The sequence below is a fragment of the Aythya ferina genome, assembly GCF_964211825.1.
Source record: "Aythya ferina genome assembly, chromosome: 5".
Taxonomy (NCBI): domain Eukaryota; kingdom Metazoa; phylum Chordata; class Aves; order Anseriformes; family Anatidae; genus Aythya; species Aythya ferina.
Window position 1 is genome coordinate 31,367,443 of NC_140301.1, and position 18,639 is coordinate 31,386,081.

The 18,639-nt window shown below is 38.5% G+C and overlaps 1 protein-coding gene across 1 annotated transcript in view; it reads left to right on the forward strand.

Annotated features, from left to right (window-relative positions):
* Positions 1-115: 115 nt before the first annotated feature.
* PLA2G4F (phospholipase A2 group IVF) overlaps positions 116-18,639 on the forward strand; it is a 74,812-nt gene continuing 56,288 nt past the window's right edge. The window contains exons 1-12 of the mRNA XM_084522142.1: positions 116-2,290; positions 6,463-6,535; positions 8,568-8,704; positions 10,081-10,209; positions 11,653-11,693; positions 12,254-12,311; positions 13,596-13,662; positions 13,956-14,125; positions 15,076-15,189; positions 15,638-15,675; positions 16,624-16,759; positions 17,445-17,581. Of these exons, the coding sequence (XP_084378268.1) occupies positions 2,060-2,290; positions 6,463-6,535; positions 8,568-8,704; positions 10,081-10,209; positions 11,653-11,693; positions 12,254-12,311; positions 13,596-13,662; positions 13,956-14,125; positions 15,076-15,189; positions 15,638-15,675; positions 16,624-16,759; positions 17,445-17,581 (1,331 nt within the window). The 5' untranslated portion in view covers positions 116-2,059. The remainder of the gene's footprint in view (positions 2,291-6,462; positions 6,536-8,567; positions 8,705-10,080; positions 10,210-11,652; positions 11,694-12,253; positions 12,312-13,595; positions 13,663-13,955; positions 14,126-15,075; positions 15,190-15,637; positions 15,676-16,623; positions 16,760-17,444; positions 17,582-18,639) is intronic.

The following is an 18,639-nucleotide window of genomic DNA, read 5'->3' on the forward strand; positions in this document are numbered from 1 at the left end:
ATAACGCTGTTTGAGGGTGAAGGTGATTGATCTATGTGTGACCAAATCAGGAAATGTTTAGGTTCTCAGATTTGCAGTTGCTTGAAGTGTAGGTCAAAGACTAACCTAGTGTTAGAATATAGATCTTCATTTTTCCCATCCTATAGGAAGGAGATATACAGGCTCTGAGGAAGAGTCTTTGTGACAGACAATTGAACATATGGGTATGCTGTTACTTCTGTAGAAATCAACCTGTGGGGAACAAAAAAACAAATAAAAATTGATACTGTCCTTTGGAATCTTCATCTCTTCTGACTTTTCAGCTCTCCTTTCAGTGCTGTTAATGGAAGCAAAAGGGGTTGCTTGCATTATTCATGCACATTTTAAGTACTATATAGTATGGTTAGCAATGGTTTGAATTGTTCATAATTGCTGACAGAAAAATAACTGAATGAAATATAGACAGACATCTACTTTACCGCTGTGGGGATACTAATCCTAGCAGGAATAAAGTTAGCAGGTATGAGGCCGTCTTTCTCATGTCATGTTTTGATGCCATTTTCTTTGCTTGTTTTCTTATTTGGATAGGAAATGACAGAAGCAAGCAACTCTTCTTCTGATATTAAGTTGGCTGTCAACAGTATATCTAGATAGATAAAACTGTACACAAACATTGTGCATGATATGTGACTCTGAAACTGTTCTTATGTATATGTTTTAAAGAGCTTTCAGTTCTTGAGAGAGAAATTCAAGAGAAATTGTATAAACATACAGTCCCTGTACTGAGATTTCATTGGAAGAGGGCAGAGAACTTCAGGAAAAGGCAGGTAAGACTGGTTTAAATGCATCAGGCAGTCACCAGATAAAATAGAGGTTTTGAGTACTGCTTGTAATATTCTGTTTAGAATGTGTGATTTCTCCATATTAGTTTACTATGTGAGGCAGCCTCAGTTTTCCTGTAATTTGCATTCATGAGCTATAGTAGTTAAATCATGCTTATGGTTCTGTAATTTTTCTATTATAACTGAATAGGGTTCTCCTTCACTTTAAGTGCAATGATATGGAAAAATGCAAAGAAATTGCTTTTTCATCTGTGTTTACCATACCATTTAATGCAACTGCTGGCTGTTTTGCAATGGTACTGTACTCACTTTCTGCCTGTGCGTTGACTGTAAGTCTGTGAATTCGCTGACTAGTACTGACTTGTTTGTGCTATGAATACCAGCACCAATGCTTTATTAATTTTCTTAAATTCTAAGCTAGTGAATGACAGTAATGACAGGAAATGATTAATTAATGAGACCTTACTGAGAATGTGTCACGTTATCACATTTGTCTGTGCTGGTGACATGCCACATTACTGGCTTTCATATGTTTGCTACCACTTTCTAACTGTTGAAACAGTTGTTTGATGCTTCAGTTCATACTCTTCAGTAAAAACCTGCAGGTGAGACAGCTATCAGCAGCTGTTAACAAGCATCACTTCAAGCAAACAATTTCCTTTGCTACTGAGATATTTCTTAAAGTACATAGAATCATGGCCTTATCGATTGTACAAGTTTTCAGGAACATTTGACGGAAGAATCAAGACAATACTACATGGAAAGGGGAAGAATAAAGGATGGCTTTATGCAGACAGCTCGCATAGTGCAAGGCTAGATGTGGTGCTGGATTTTTTTTCATTCTGAGTCCTAACAGGACAAATGATACTGTCTCAGTTCAGGCCTCCCTGAAACTTCTCTGAACGTCTGCAGTCAATGAGAAATACAGTTTTTCCTCAGGCTTGCAAGATGGGAATTTATTTCTATTTAAAAATATTCTTTTATGGTGTGCTGAAATCTGGAAAGGTTTTGAAACAGTCAAAGTCCTAAATCAGGTCAAAGAAAATCTGGACTGGTAATTGTGAGGTTGTGGCTTAATCACAGCAGTACTTCCTCCTACTCAGAGCTTCCCTGTCCAGTGCTGCTTTGCTGCTATCTTGCACCAGCATTTGAAAAACCTGCCAGTGAGGCTTTGAACTGGGTTGTTTGGCAAGTGCAGGCCACACCTCTGCTTCTCACAGTTGGAACGAAGCCTGCTCATGTGCAAAACTTCAGACCAAGCCTGTAGTAAGCAGCTCTTCACAGCCAGATATCTAGGGACTCTTCTGTGTTTTTTGTCAGGTTTTCTACTGAGACAAAAGGCCATTTTTTTTTTTTCCATGTTCTGTGAGGTGCTGCGGGGCCTGGTTCCACACAGAGTGCTGCCTTTTCTGGCAGCTGTACTTTTCCAAAGAAAGGAGAGAAGAGAGACTGGATTTTATCACTGGCGGGTAAGACCAATTGTGTTGTCTTTGAGACAGCATTCCTTAGCTGATCTGTTTGGCAATGACTTCCTGTTAGTGCACATATGTAAAAAACAGTGCTGTGCTTCTTCAGTGATTCAGAATTTCAGTGAATCAAAAAATTTACCACTGGATGAAAATTTTGGATAATGACAATGCTAATGTAGATTTGATTTTTTTTACTAAAGTTGGGTTCTGTGTGAAACAATGCAGAGCAGGTCTCTGTTTCCTTGGGTTCTGGGAAACACAATTAAGTTGATACTTTTTTGGAGGAAACTCCAGCATATCAGGCTTCTCAGTAGTAGAGACGGAATTGTGCTTACATGTTTTCTTGTAGAATTTTCTTGTAAAATATCCTTGATTGACACTCCCTTTCTTTTTTCCTGTCCGCCTTATCCCATTGGGCTTTATAGGTACTTAGTCTGCTTTAGAGTATTACTTTAACCACCCATTCATAATGCAGTACAGCCACATTTGATAAGCGGTTCCAATGTGTTTGTCCTTCAGCTGCTTTATAATTAGTCCATTGTACAAGGTGGTATGCCCAATAACCTCAATTTTGAATTGTACTTAGCTGTTTGAGAAGGAGCCTTTGTCTGGAAGATTTGATCTGTCATCTGATTACCTGCTTCCCTTACCATAAATCTGGAAGTTAAAATTGAGGTGGCCATTAAATATCAGAGGATGGCTTACTGCCACGTTGGTCTACTGTTTGCTTTGTGATACAAATGATTGTTGCTGACTTGAGTGGTGTTTTTTTTTAATGTTGTTCGCTACTTAGCAAGTCAGGGTAGGAGAGGCTAATATTAGCCTGCTGTGATTTTCATTAACCAGTAAATCAAAGGATGTGATGCTTTCACTCAAGTACTCCTTACGTAAATCAATACATTAAAAAAATAGACACTACTTAAAAAGCAAGGTTGTGTTGCCTGGTAGGGAGAAGTTTTGTATTGACTTTTTAATAGCAAGTAATCAAGGGAAGGGAAGCATATCAGTCTTTGGCGTTGGTGGCAAATTGAGTATGACCTAATCTATTTTAATAAATTTTCCAAAGTTTAGCCTGTTTCACAATTCTGAAAGCAATGTAAGCTTAGAGTGAGCCCAGTGTTTGCCACTACTGTTGTGATACTGAGCTGTTTGCACTACTCGTTATCACCTGACTGGTTATAAAACTTTTCTTCCAGTAGACTGTAGTTCAGGGTCTAAGTCTTTTTTCCCAACAGTGGGTGAACACTTCTGGGCAAAGAAGGAAAATGCAAAGAGTATCTGAGAAAGATAGGAATTTGCTTTTGGGTTTAATAGCAAACTTGGCAAGATGCTGTGGCTGAAATTAGGAGGAGGGGATTTGTAGGCAGCGTTTTCACTTGGAAGCAAGAACAAGGTGGGGGGGCGTTCTCCCTTGATAAAGTTGATTCTTCTTACTGAGCTACCCCATTGCCTGCTAGCAGTAAACCTATGGTTTAGCAGCTGCATTTTTATTTACTATTGTAAACATTTCTCTAATGAAACTGGCATGCCTATGGTGTGTCGTCTGTGTCCACTGCGAGATGTGGAGAGGATTCCAGGACTTAAATTCCACTGTATAAAGGCAGGTATTCTGGGATATATGAGTGAAGACTACTGGATCCTGGACCTGGGATAACCTGTTTTACAGTCCCTCGCTGCTACATCAGCACCTTCAGTTTAGATTAAAGGTACAGACAGTTGTTAGCAGGGCTGAGGGTGTGAGAATTCAGTCTTGTACCCTCACGTAAGGGTTTCATGTTTTTTGTTTCAGACAGTGTTTCTCCTGAGCTCTGGAAAAGGGGTGGTTCTGAAGAATCATTAAACTGCAAATTAGAAATTTGTTGCTTGCATCTATCATCATGTACATTGGTACATTGTTATGTACACTGGTGTAGACAGAACTGTAGTTATTTGTAATAAATTTCCCACACACATTTCTTGCCTGCCTCTTCCCAGATGTGTTCAGATAGAGCACATCTTATACTCAGGCTTCATTACTCTGTAAGCTCATTTTGTAGTATGTTACAACCCTGGCTAAAATATAATTACAAGAGGCAGAAGGTGAGGTTCTGGCATATTGATAACGCAGCCTTGGGAGCACAGGAAGATCTCTCTTGCGCTATATGCCCTTAAATTATGATCTAGGAGTGGGAAATGTATCCTCAGCTATGTAATGACTGGCTTAAAATCAACGGGTGCTGGAGACCTTTGGAAGGAACTTTCGAACATGTGACTGTGTTGACAGATGGTGTGCAGTAAAAGAGCAATGTGCCTATCTTTATGGTATTCTGTGCTTCCTCTGCTGTTAGTGGCTGAATTCAAGGTGATAGCTACATTAGTGAAGATTGCTTTGGCAGCAGTGACAGTATGGTCATGTAGCTTCACTTTTCAACAACCTGAAGAATTGTATCACCTTCAGGAGGTTGGTGAGAATAAATTATGCAATCCTTAATTTCTTTCTGTAGTCCCTTCCTCAGTTTGAGGAGGTAGAAAGAAGGGCAGACTTTGCATGAGAAACTACTCTGTGATTGAAAAGAAATACAGGTGATCAGGAAATGTTTAAAAACAAGGAAAAAGCATCTGAAGAGCAGAGCTCAGGATGAAATTAGAAGTGAAGGCACGTCTTGCTGCCAGAAACAAATGGGGGAAGGAGTATCTTGAATGCTGCGTTGATGTTGCAAATAAAAGCTCTTTAGTAATAATATAATTGGAGTTTGTTTGCTCCAATTTTATTTGGCAGTTCAGTATGAAGTATCTTAGGCTATGCATGTAAATTTTACGCTTGGTGCTCACAGTAGATGGCACTCCATACAAAGATGTTCAGTGTACTAGTTATGTCCTGGTTTTTAGTCTGCTGTTCAAACCCTGTTTTTCAAAAGCTACCAAATATCTTAGGGTGATAAGAAATGAGGAAAACTCCACAAGTATGTGACTGCACAGTAGAATTCCATTTATTAGATAGGGGATATTCAAGAACATTTTGACAGTTAACGGTTCATTGTTTAGGGTCTCAAAAAAATGAGAATAATTAGAGATATGAAGGGACAACCTTTTGATATAACACGTAGCACTCTGCAGCATTTTGTTGTAAGTAAAGATCCTGTTGAATTCAGTTGTCAATGAATGCTTAGCGTACCTGAAATTAAACTGTGGTCTCAAGTCCACAGTGTAGAAAATGATGAATATAGAGCTAATGACCACTTCTGGAAAGTACTTTTGGGATGGGATTTAATAGAAGGGTTTGTAGCTGGTCATTATTTTGCCCTGGTTTGTCTCGTAACTTAGGAATTGGGGGCAGAATCCCATTCTGTTCACAAGATTTACATTATTGCTTTTCTCCAGTTTGCACCAAATCCCTTCAAATGATATCCTCATGTCGTCCCCTGCCACTCATGCTTGTCTTCTTTATGATTGTCTAGAATTTAGTCAGGTTTATATTCCCCTCATATCTGGGCAGTTAGACACTACCTTCCAAGAATAGCCTTGCAGAAGTTTTCAAGAACAAGAATTGCATTTTGATCTATACTGGTAGCATGCGCTATTTAGAGTACTGATATGAATAACAGTTCAGAATGAATAGGAATTTAATGTTTTTCTTTTGTTGCTTATAGTGCCATGAAGTATGTTTCTATAAGAAAGTGTAATTTTTTTCCCTCATTGTAAACAGCATGTGCTTTCTACATCTTCAGACAATAAGCTAATTAATTCAGCTCTTAAGGTTCTTCCCACATCTGCTATTGCTGAAGTATGCATATGCCCTTAGCAAGTGCTCTGAAGAAACCAGGCAAGTCATAATTCAAATTATTTGAGGAGCTTCAGTTTCTTTTTATCCTTCGTCAGGAATGAGCTAATGAAGCAACTAAAATTATCTATAATTACAGGAAACCCTAAATCAGGGGCTTACTTTCTGAAGTCTGTGAGGAGTTACCCTAAGAATCATTCATTGCCTTGCTGAAAGGGAATTGAGTTTACTTCTAGCCTCCTTTAGACTTCCTCCAGGAAACTGAAAATACTGTGTATGTTCCCAAATGGAGTCATAAATAGTTTATTTTGTTCTGGCTGGTCTGGTCCTTCTCTCTGGATTGATATTAGTGTGGTTACAGAACAGGTATTGCAGTTGAGTTGCATGCTGAGCCTTGTTCCTGTCTTTTCAGTGGGAGAAGCACCCTTACTACAACCTAACTGTAAAAGTCCTCCGAGCCAGAAACATCAAGGGTACAGATCTGCGTAAGTATTTAGTAAAGGTATTAAGAAAACAGATACTTTATTCAGAGGTCATCTGTAACACGGATTGTATTGTGATGTGAACTTCTTACTTACATGTAGTGTATTGCTTTTACATCTGCACAATGGTTTTTCTTGTAAGGCATTATATATACATACACACACACACACATATATATATGTATGTATATGTACATTTTAAAGGTGTAATGTGTGGTCAAGCTACAGGTTAACTTTGCAGAACAAGATAAGGTGAGTCCTAGTACCATTTCATTCATTTCATTTCCTTGCTCCTTTACATGATGACCCATTGTGGCCTGTTTGATAGTCCTCTGTCTGAATTCAGCACTCAGGTTATGGGAAAGTTCACCCTTCCAGGTGCAGGACTTCAGTAACTGCAAGTACCAATTTTCAGTTAAATTCTAGCTTCCAGATGTTTTTCTCAATTAGTTACAGTATCATTTTCTTTCATGTTTCTGCTTGTTTTGTTTACATTGTTGAAATTTTTTAAGGGGTAGGTGACTGACTGATTCCAAGACAATCTTTTTTTTGTTTTTTGTTTTTTAACCTATTTCTGGTTTTGATAGCATGGTATATATTACCTTCCTCTTATGTATCTGTGTTGAGTGAAGGTTTCAGGGCTGTTTTGGGGTATTTGGATCTTTGAAGGAATCAAGTCATGAATAGAGTTAATACAGTAAGGTGGTCTGCTTGACTTAGGCTTGTTTTTGATATCCACCATCAGACCACTGTAATGCTAAATGATTGTCCAGGGAACAGAAAAACTGCTGAAATGTTGAGGGCTTGAAAATATATACTGTGACAAGAGAGTTATGGCCTTTCTGTTCAACTCTAGTTCCATACTTGCATTATTAAAGAGGCCTTACCTGGAAGAAGGAAGGATGCTTAAGACAGATTCAGTTATTTTCAGGGAATGGGAATGGTCCTGGCCAAACAAGATGAGATTATAGCAGTGGTGGATATTGGAGAGATGGAGCTACTGACGAAAGTCTAGTCAAGGGGCACTAAGACTACTAATGGATTGGAACACCTCTCCCATGAGCAAAGGCTGAGAGAGCTGGGACTACTTAACCTAGAGAAGAGAAGACTTGCAAATTTTGTTGTGTACAAATATCTGAAAGTAGAGTGTTAAGAAAATGGAGCAAGGCTCTTTTCAATGGTGTTCAGTTACAAGACAAGGCAATGAGCACAAACAAGCACAGTGTTCCATCTGAACATAACAAGAATTTAATTTATTTTTACTGAAGGTGACTGGAGACTGGCACAGGTTGCCCAGAGAGGCTTTGAAGTCTCTATCCTTGGTGATATTAAAAACTTGACTGGAGTCTGTCCTAGGCAACCTTCTCTAGAGGACCCTGCTTGAGCAGGGGGATAGACAAGATGACCTCAGGAGGTTCCTTCCAACCTCAACCATTCTGTGATTCTGTGAAAGGATGTATTATGTGAGAGAGGCTAGACCAACAATGTGATCTGGCAGCAGCTGTGTGTAGCTCAGAAAATGAAATGGCAGTAGAGGAGACTATTTGGTTAGTTCCTTTTCTATTATAGGTGTGTTGTTCCTCGATACAGTACTGCTACTTGATTCTTCGTGTGGAAAACAAAACCTTAGAAATGAATTTATATTTCTTGGGGTAAGTTCAGGGCAAATTAATGGAAGGAAGTTCACAATAGTTCATGTTGAATTAACAAGATTGTGACAGCAAGGAAATAATTTTACCTTGGCCCTGGTATCAGCAGTCCTGTTCTGAAATATCTTCCTTATTTTGAATAGTAGTCCCTTTCATGAAGGGTTTTGTGGTTTGGATGAACCAGAAAGAAGAAACATCGACACCTAATGTTCAGTTTGCTGCAGTTTAAAGATGTGTACTTCATTAAAGACACTTGCTCTACAAATTTGCTCTTAATTTTGCACACTTTTTTTATGATGCGGTGCAATTTAGTAAGTGAGGAGCTCATCGGGAGGAATGTGTTTGATTAAAGTAGTTGTAATATATCTCTCCACTCTCTACTCCAGTGTCAAAAGCAGACTGCTATGTGGAAATGAAACTGCCCACTGCATCTCCAATGGTCTACCGAACTCAGGTTGTTGACAATTGTGATAACCCAGAGTGGAATGAAACCTTCCAGTACCGAATCCATAGTGCTGTCAAGGTGAGGAACGCCCTTTGTGGAGCTGGTTGGACTGTCTGCATTTGTGTGTTGGCTTGCTTTTGACACTTCATTCAAAACCAAGGGATCTTTATCCTCAAAAGCAGTGGCATGTGTAAAGTGGTGGTCTTCTTCAGTGGTACCAGAAGCTGTAGCATGTCTAGTGATAACCACAGCTGTGTATAGGTGCACCATCTTTTGCAAATTACAGCTAGAATTTACTGTAAATGTCCTTGTGATGCAACTCAAGAAAGGGAAGTTAGGCACTATCAAATAAATGAAATTTTTGATCATGCATGTTAGTATTTGATGGTTGCTTCTACTTTCACATTGTAGCTGTTCCTTTCTTCTCTCTCTGCTTGTCTTACACTGCATATTGTCTAGGATTACGAGCATGTTAGGGAAGGTAATGGGAACTAAACTACAAATCACTCTGTCACTTAGCCAGGTGTCTTACCTGTCCCTTCAGCCACGTCTAGCCATTAGTTCCAAAAAACAAGGAAAGCTAAATTGAAACTCTTAATAGAAACAGTATGTTAGATCCTCCTAGCAGGACCTAATGAAACATGATAAAAAATTTTTATCATACTATGAGCGTTCGTTCTCAAAGTGATCTAATGGTAGAGGGAAGGAAAAAGTATTTTTGAAAGATTATTTTTAGCATGGAACCATTGCTTTGCATAACATCCTAGGCTTTGGAATAAGGTTCATTAACAAGAAATTATCCCTCTCACTTGGAGTGCCTTTCTGTAGTGGTTGGTGATGAAGGTGGAATGCCAATAGACTTAGAAAAATTGTAAGAAAATTGCAAACTAAACTTTTGAGTGTGTGAGCTTTTTCTTCCCCTGCAGGCTTATGAAGCTGCAGTCTGGTTGCTGCTGTGAGGCTAAACCAGCACAAATTTAAGTTCAGCCTTGTTTTGCTGAAAACTAGTTTTTTCAAGGCTGGTTTTTGTTGTTGTCATATGTAGTTTGTTGCTTCTGTTTCAGTTAATTTCTGCTAATCTTAACTGTTGAGACAATGCTGAGCAAGAAGTGATAGGTCCCTGCAATATCCTGGACTGAGTCATGCTGAAAGAGTGGATATTGCTGTTCATTCTTCAGGCAAATCTGTGGCAACCTGGTGGAGAGAACTACAACCCCCGCCTCCATTCTGCTGTGACCTCTCTCTAGCTGGGAAGCTCAGAAAAAGCTTTAGCTAAACACAGTCAAATAGAAGCTTTGTGCTTAACTATGCGTAAGTCCTGCTGAATGTAGTGAATTCCCTTCAGGGATGGGAAAGGGCAGCAGTACTGATTAAGGCATAAAATGCCTGTTCACAGCTACTGAGGTTCATGGAAGTGCTTCTGTCTTCACCTAAGAATGTTTGTTTGGTTTTAGAACATTTTGGAAATGACACTCTATGACGAGGATGTCCTAGTCAGCGATGAGCTCACTTCCATCGTCTTCGATGTAGGAGGCATGAAGCCAGGTCAGCCCCTGCTGCGCACTTTCAAGTTGAACCCCGAGGTTAGTCCACAGCTCCTTTCCCGGAGCTCTGAATAGCTGCAGCTCATGTTACAGAAATCAAGCAGTACATGCTTGTTCCATGCATCTGAGTGTTGTAGAGGCCACAAGGGGAAAATGTAGCAACAGATGGTGTTTAGGGACTTACTGTTATCTGAGATGTTTCTAAAATAACAAGTGATTTTTTTTTGTGTTCCACAGTCTTTGGAATGTCCAGCTAAACAAAACTTTGGGGTGACTTCTGTCTTTCAGAAGATGTTGAAACGTTTTTGAAGAGGATTTTTGTTTTTAACAGGCAAGAAAGGTGTAAACTGGGCTTAAAATGAAAGGCATTTGTTGTCAGCTGTTTTGTGGATTGCAGACTATCTTATTTATTTGATCATCATCAGTTTGCAATGAAGAAATTTACTGCTGCAAAGGTTACTTCTGTATTTAATAAGTCAAAAGCTTAAGAACAGCTTATTTTTTGCTGAGCTATGTTCAGTTACATTTAACTTCTGCTTTTTGAGGGTGACATTGGTGCCTATGAGCTGCTGTCAGTCCCTAGGCACTTATTTATGGCCTTGCAACAAGATGACTTTAGTTACGTAAAATAAGCTATGTCACCAATCTGATCTCTTTTGTAATTGCCTCAAACACATTGCTACAATAGGCCTGGAGTACAGGTGAGCTAATGATGTGTTTTCTTGAGAAATCTGGCTTCAGTGCCGACGGTATGGTCAGAAGCAGATTAACTGGTATGTAGTTAGCAGGGAGGTTTTCGTCAGTGTCACATGCCCTCTAAATGATTTGTGATCACAGAAGGAGACTTAGTAACTTGCTTGTTCCCACTACGTTATCCTATCTGCTGAATGCTTAAAAAGTGGTCTTGATCAGTAACTATGGAACTGGAAGCTGTAACTTCAGTGAAAGAAAATAGCCCAAGCTGGCTTCTACTTAGTTATTTTAAAAGCTGCACTGGGTCAATCATTTACTGTATGCTATGGCAGGGGGAAAGATGGCTGGGTCGAAGTCTATACATGACAAAATAAAGGCAGCAATGAGCTAGGAGTGTAATCTGTTGAAATAATAAGTGGGAGGAAACACCAAGTCTCCTGTAGAAGCTGTTTTCAGAGGCAGCACTGCAGTGGTGTTTGAGCTGGAAGAGTGTTTATTCAAAAGCAGGGTAATGGATCGGAGAGCCAAGTCTGACTTGTGGGCACTTGTCTCATCAAACATAGATGTGTCTGGTCATATAGAAAATGCCTGGGAGAACAGGAATGTTTAAAGTGCAGCAACAAAAAAGGCTGCATTTTAAGCATTCTAAAGCTTGGCTTGAGTTTTTGTAAAAGCAACAGAAGTAGTTGTTATCATTTTTAACAGGAGAAAAACTTAATCTCATGGAAAAGATTGTTATAATCATACTCACGTTCAAGGGTCACCTCTGACCAACTTTTATTTTTAAAGGATAATGAAGAGCTGGATGTAGAGTTCTGCTTGGAGAAATGGTGAGTTTTACCTGAAGAGCTAAGTGAATTTGTGCTCTAGGGAGATGTTGTGTTAGTTGCTTTTTTCTGAGCAGTGACAGTCTTGTTCATGAGGAGGCTAATGTGTTACGCTTTTCTATGGTGCATAAGTTGGTCACCAGTAGCTGATTGCAAGTGTCCTTAAAGTGCCAACCACCAAAATTTGGGGGTACCGAAGAGGGAATAAAATTTTGATTTTTATGGGAATGGCAACACTGCAAAGGAAGTTACTTCAACATATTTTGCATAAGCTAAATTAGTTAAGAGTGGAAAGCTTTACACACATAAAGTATACAGGTTATCTGTATGACAGTCTATCTAATCTCAGCTTTTCTTTATGTTATCAAAATAATGACATGTTTATAGTGGTGGAGGAATTTTTCCTTCAGTAATTTTTTTCTGTTATTCTGTCAAGGGAAATAGTGTCAGTCTAGTCAGTATATCCGTTGCAATGAGGACCATCCTCTCCTGCCTCTTATCAGAGAGCTAGTTTGTGAGTAGGATGACACAAAAATTAAAACTAAAACTCATTTGCATTAAACCTTTTCCTTTCACAGCTCAGATACCCCTACAGAGGTATTGACCAATGGAGTACTTGTGGTGAGTACACTGAAGTCAGTTATGTGTATTGGGGTTTACCCCTGAACATAGGTGTTTAATAGTTAGAGGACAAGAATTGTTTAAGATTCAACTTCTGGATCCAAATAACTCATATTCTTGCCAGCACTTGCCTCTGCTTTTAAATTTGCTGTTTTAAAAAAAAATCCTCAGGTTTTTGAAACTTGATACGAACTACTGGGAAGGCTGATTTTTTTCCAGTATACCTGTTTAAAATATGTAAACAAAAAACTCTTAAGAAGGCTGGTGAGTCCTGAGGACCATCCTGTGTTTTCTACCCTAGATGCTGTTTGGATGTAATCTTCTTCCTTATCTTAACATTCATTATTTCTAGGATTTTCTCATTGCCATTATTAAGTAGATCATAATTCTAGAGGTATTTGTCTATTTCTTGGGGGATCAGGATTTTTTTTTTCCAAAAAGTACATTATACATTAAAAATCTTTTTTTTTTTTTTTTTTTTTTTTTTCATTCCAAAGAAAAGGGGCTGAGATGCCAATTTCTAATAGGGGAAAGAAGGGAGGGAAAGAGTTGTCTCATTGTTGAAATGCAGATTAAAACTTTGCATTTCAACAATGAGAGAACTACTTCCCTCCATTTTTCAGGAAAAAATTGATGGCTTGTAATGGCTCACTTCTGCAGATTATTTCACAGTATAGAGCCCCTTGTGTTCATATTTCCCTCAGCAAATCTGTCTTAAGTTCAAGCAGTAGATACGTTTACTATCTTTGAGAGTAGTTATGGTTAATTAAATTTTGTATCCTCTGTCCTAGAAGGGAAGGTGAAGATTGTTTGGTGTGAGACACTGTTTCATGAGGACATGGATAATCCAAAACAGAAAGTCATGGTAGAATTTATGAAGTGGTTTCTAGGATCTGAACAGATTCTGTATAGGTACTCACATGTCCATTAAAAACAAACAAAAAACAAAACAAACAAAAAACAAACAAAAACCCAAACATAATTAGAAGAAAGAAAGAAGAGGAAAAAAAGTAAACTTGTAAATATGCGGTACAGGTTGAAAAAAAAAAACTGGAATAGGAGAAGTAGTTTTCATTCTGAAACAAGACGAAATAATCCCTTCTTGCTAAAACAAAGCTTGCTCTTTATGGATTATATTGATCATTCAAATAATGTGTTGGTTTTTTTTTTTTTTTTGAAACATTGTAGCTGTAAGCCTGATCCGTACCATAGTAGGTGGATTAAGCTTCAACAAAAAAAATGATCTCAAATTTCATAACCAGAACTTGTTTCTTCTTTTCATAGGTTCATCCTTGTTTGTCTCTGCAAGGGACTGTCAACAAAGAAGAAAAAATAAAAGAGAAACAGCAAGGTATGTCTGCCTGCAGTGTCTACTTCACAGCATGTTTATTCCGTGGGAGAGAGGGGAGACCCCTCACTGTCTATCAAGTGTATTCTTATATGTTGACTACAAAACTGACTTTGTTAGTTAATTTAGTATTAAAAATAAAGGCAAAATAATATTGGGTCACTTCCATTGGGTGCCCCATGAAAGAGACTTGAGAGTCTTTACTTGTGTTTTCATATTTTCAGCTACATTTAACAAAAGTATTTGATTTTCAGCAAATGGATTCTGCAGTCTAAACGTCTTATTCTAATATACAGGTAGCTGTGCGGTCAAGCTTTCTGTTCCAGGGGCGTATCAGAAGCAGCTGCATATTCCTTGGAGACCAGATAATGAGAAGGATTATGGAACCTCCTTTGTTTTTCATGTGGACAAAGAAATGCATCCAGAACTGCAAGTGGAGCTGGAGCAAACCATATCTATCCTACAGGTAAGCAGCTGTCCTGGCTGCTACAAAGGTTATAAACACTTTTGAATAAATCCACCCTGAAAACAGTGTCTTTGGTCTATAAAAAGCCTTTAAACATAAACTGAATGGCCTTAGTTTGATCATAAGAAGGCAGACAATGTCTTCAGATGTCCAGGGATATCAGTTTTGGATATATTGTTCAGGTATGCATGGATCTCAAAAACTTGCACTGAAAGCAAGTTTCTTCTTGGTACTTGTGGTGCTGAAAGGGTCATTCATTATTAAGGTTAGTTGTCACTTCCAGATATACCTTTCAGACCCAAGAATCAGAGTTAACTCTTTAATGTTGTACCTGGTCAAATCAGAATTTTCTAGGCTAGAATTCTGTCTTCAACTGATGTATTTTCTGTTTCTGCATTAGGAATCGATGGCCAGGCTTAGGTTGATCTTTATTATCACTTGTTATGGATTCATTTTTCTCTATTTCAAATCCTGCTTTGAAGACTATACAAGTTCCCTTGTGGGTTTTCTGACACGTATCACTACAACAATTCAGGGGAAAAATCCTATATTTGGAGATAAAGGTTTTTGTGTATGGCAGACAGCTGTATTAGAAAAATATAATAATAAAAAAAAAAAAACAAAAACAGCTGTTTCAGTGACAGAAATAATCCCAGCAAAGATCTGTCAAGCAGAGAGCAGGACAGGCAGGTCTCAGAAAGCCTTAGACTGCTTTGGAAAAGGGTTAGTTGTAATGATCAGCTTAGCTTAGGGATATGGTTTAGTGGGGACTGTTAGCATTAGGTCAGAGGTTGGACTCGATGATCCTGAGGTCTCTTCCAACCTAGAAATTCTGTGATTCTGTGATTGCCAGGATTGTTTGCTATTTTGTTTTATTGTTGTTTGTTTATGACAGTCATATCATTAACATTTTTACTGAAGCACTCAAACAACATTTTATTTTTTATTAGGATGGGATGAACCCTGATATTGAAAAGCATACTACAGTTCTGGGACAGGGGACAGTACCAGTTAATTCCCTTCCTGTTGGACAAAAAGTTGATAGAGTTGTTTCTCTGGGAGAGGTAATGTCAATTATTGCACCTATTTTAACATGCTTTGAATACCCCCCACCAGTTTTAGGCATTTGGAAAGTTAAACTGCATGTGATTCTTAGGAGTGCTGTTTTCTTGTAGATCTAGAATGAATACTCAGTGCAGCTTTTCTAAAAATGTTTTCATGGCTGGCAAAGGTAAGAAACAAAAATATCTGAGGAGGAGAGAAGCAAGAAGCTTGCAGAAGAAATAAATGTTCTGTCTGCTCTCTGATTTTGTTTAGTCACTGTAAATAAACTATTTCAGATTACTAAAAATGTTTGAAATAGGTTGAAGAGAAAGGTGTTCCACAGAGGTAGTTTTGTGAATGAGTGTTGTTCTAGTTAGTATCTTGTGACCATGTTGATGTAATAACCTGTATTTAGTAGTGCCACCTATGCAGTTGCTATCAATTGCAAGATTTTTTCTGTGTTCACAGGGACAAAGTTTGGATATAAGTTTGAAAGCTGAAGAGAGGTGAGTGGGAACCTCAAAGATCTCTAAAATGAGGAAAGGCCTTAATTCTCATAGGGAGCTGAGTGATTATCCCTGCTGCTCTGGGAAAGTCTGCTGTCTCAATCAAACTCTTGGGACAGATAAAAGAGAAAACCTTGATTATTTTTCTTTTCACATATGTGATTATTCTCTTTCAAGACACTATCTCTTGGATTGGTGTCAATCCTGCTGAAATCTGAACAACATTTTCTGTTTTCCTAACACTTAAACATATGAAGTGTGGGAAGCTGATGGTGTAAATATTAAGTAGTTTTGATAGATGCAGATAGTTCCCAGAATATGCACGGTGCTGTACTGACAAATAGGGAAGGACAGCTTGATGTGTGAAGAGCTTGAATGGGGGAATGGTGCAAGAAAGGAGTGTTAAGGAAATAATAACACACAAAATTGAGAAGTTGTCTTATGAGTTGGTAGGGTAATTAGGTATATAGTCATTAACTGAAGATCCTCCTCCCCTTTCAAAAACTCGTATAGCAAGTTTGTTTTCCTGTTGTACCCTCCTGACACTGTTTTAAAAAATCACTTTCCCCTCATTTTCCATCCGTGTCAGTGCAGTGTTCTCAATTGTTCCTCGTACAATTTTCTTTCAACCACTGAGAGTCTTTTCTTCCTGTCTGTGAAATTCCTGAAGCTTAACCTGAATGACTGCCTGACACAAATTTTGTATTTAGACATAGAGAGAAAAACTACAGGGAGATGTTTCATTTTTAATTCCAAATGCTCTTATTGCAAAACAGCTAGTAAATAGACATACACTTCAGACAGCAGTCTGAGTGGTAGCCATCTAACAGTTTGGTCCAGTGATTCATGTCAGCACCTAGAATGTGTTTACAAAAAATGCTTTTCCCAGGAAATTACAAATTCTGCAGAACTTACTGTTTTTTGTGTATTCTTTGATTTCTTTTTCAGTACTTGGGATCTAGATATACGTCTGGGTTTTGACCTCTGTAAAGAGGAGAGAGAATTTGTGGACAAAAGGAAGAAATTAGTTTCTGAGGTGCTGAAGAAGACTCTTAATTTAAAGGAATCCCCTCGGAAAGATGAGGTATTGAGCACAGAGAAATTCATAAATCCTTTGTGCTTGGTTGATAATTAGTTAAGTATTGTAGGATTCTTTGCCTATAACCAACAGAATATGGTTCACATTTACCATGAGAGATCCCCGCAGCGTTTCATTACTGAAGTCTCACATCTTGTATTTCTAAAATTCTGAGGGGTGTGTGTGATTTGCTATGTATTTCCTATATATTAGACTTTGAGCTCTGAATTGTGATGATGGGAGAGACAATTTTAGAATGGTTTAGTTGAAGCTCACCATAGAGAACCAGCTTCTAAATTGCTGATTTGGAGACAGTTATTTCTAGATATCCTGATATATTCCCCCGTGATCTTCAGGTGCTGTTAGAAGAATCACCGCTCCTTTTTTCCCCTATTCTATCGTGCATGTTGTATGGCATGCAACTAAATGTGTGTTAATATACATAACAGTTTCAGTAAGTCACTGTCATGAAGATAACTGGTATTTTTGTGGTAAGCCATGTATTTCAATTACAGAACAGGGAAAAGGGTGCTGATGGAAATCAAACCTAAAATTAATTGAAATGTAAATGGAACGGATATATTATTTCCTGTGTAAGAATGAGACTTGAACAGGATTACTTCTGTGTAACTGTTGATTTACTGGCAATTCAAAAGTCTGTGATTGTCATTCCTGAGTTTGCTGGCTGCAGGTTCCAGTTGTAGCAGTACTGGGGTCTGGAGGTGGGATGAGAGCACTGACTTCATTCTATGGCAGCCTAGCTGGGCTTCAGCAGCTGGGCCTTCTGGATGCTGCAATATATCTGAGTGGGATTTCTGGCTCTACTTGGTAAGTTGTGTGCAGTGTTGACTTCAGAAACTTATAGTTGAATATGTTAGTATCGATGCAAAAAATAAGGCCAGAACTGTATTTTTGCCATTTACAGACAGAAAATGAAGTTAAATGTTTCATCAGATTTCGCCTGAGAGTTCTGATGGGAATCCTAAAGAGTCAAAGATTCATTATCACTTGTAACTTATACAGCTATTGGCTAAATTTATAAATCTGCTGCTTTTGCAAGCATGGCAGCTAGTAGCAGAACTTAGTACATGAATAAAGCTGCTGTGGATTCCCTCAGAACCCTGACTTCAAAAACTTGCCCTGTGTGCTTACTGTTGCCAAGAAGATAACCAGGGTGGTGCAACACTGGAAACATCTCTATGCAGACCACTAAGTCACTAACTTCTGCAATAGCATATGCAGCTGAGTGGCGGAATAGCACTGGATTTGGTAGTCTGGAGCAATGTGCTGAAGTGTCAGACATGGTTAGAATGTTTCAGTAGCTCAGTTTTTGAAGTGTGTGTTGAAATCCATCCTTCCTATAAGTACGTATTGTTTTCGTGAAATGATTTAACTGAGTTTTGAATCTTGACAATATAACCTTCCCTTCCATAGCTTTGTGCATTAACTTCTATTTGTATAACATTCTTAATTAACCTTTTGATTCAAAGTTAGACTTTCAAATAAATTTAGTCATCCTCTAACCAAGCATCCAAACTGTCTCATTTTAACCAGACCTGTGTTCTGATGAAGGCTATGGCCTTTATTACTGTGCAGTAGAACTGTCGTGGTTTAACCCGACCGGCAGCTAAACACCACGCAGCCGTTCGCTCACCCTCCCCCCTCCCTCTCTGGGACGGGGGAGAGAAATGGAAAGTGAAGCCCGTGAGTTGAGATAAAGACAGTTTAATAAGACAGGAAAAAAAAATAACAAAATAATAATAACAATAATAATAATGATGATACAATGGTGATAATACGAAAGTAATAATAGTATGTACAAACAAGTGATGCACAATGCAATTGCTCACCACCCGCTGACCGATGCCCAGCCTAACCCCGAGCAG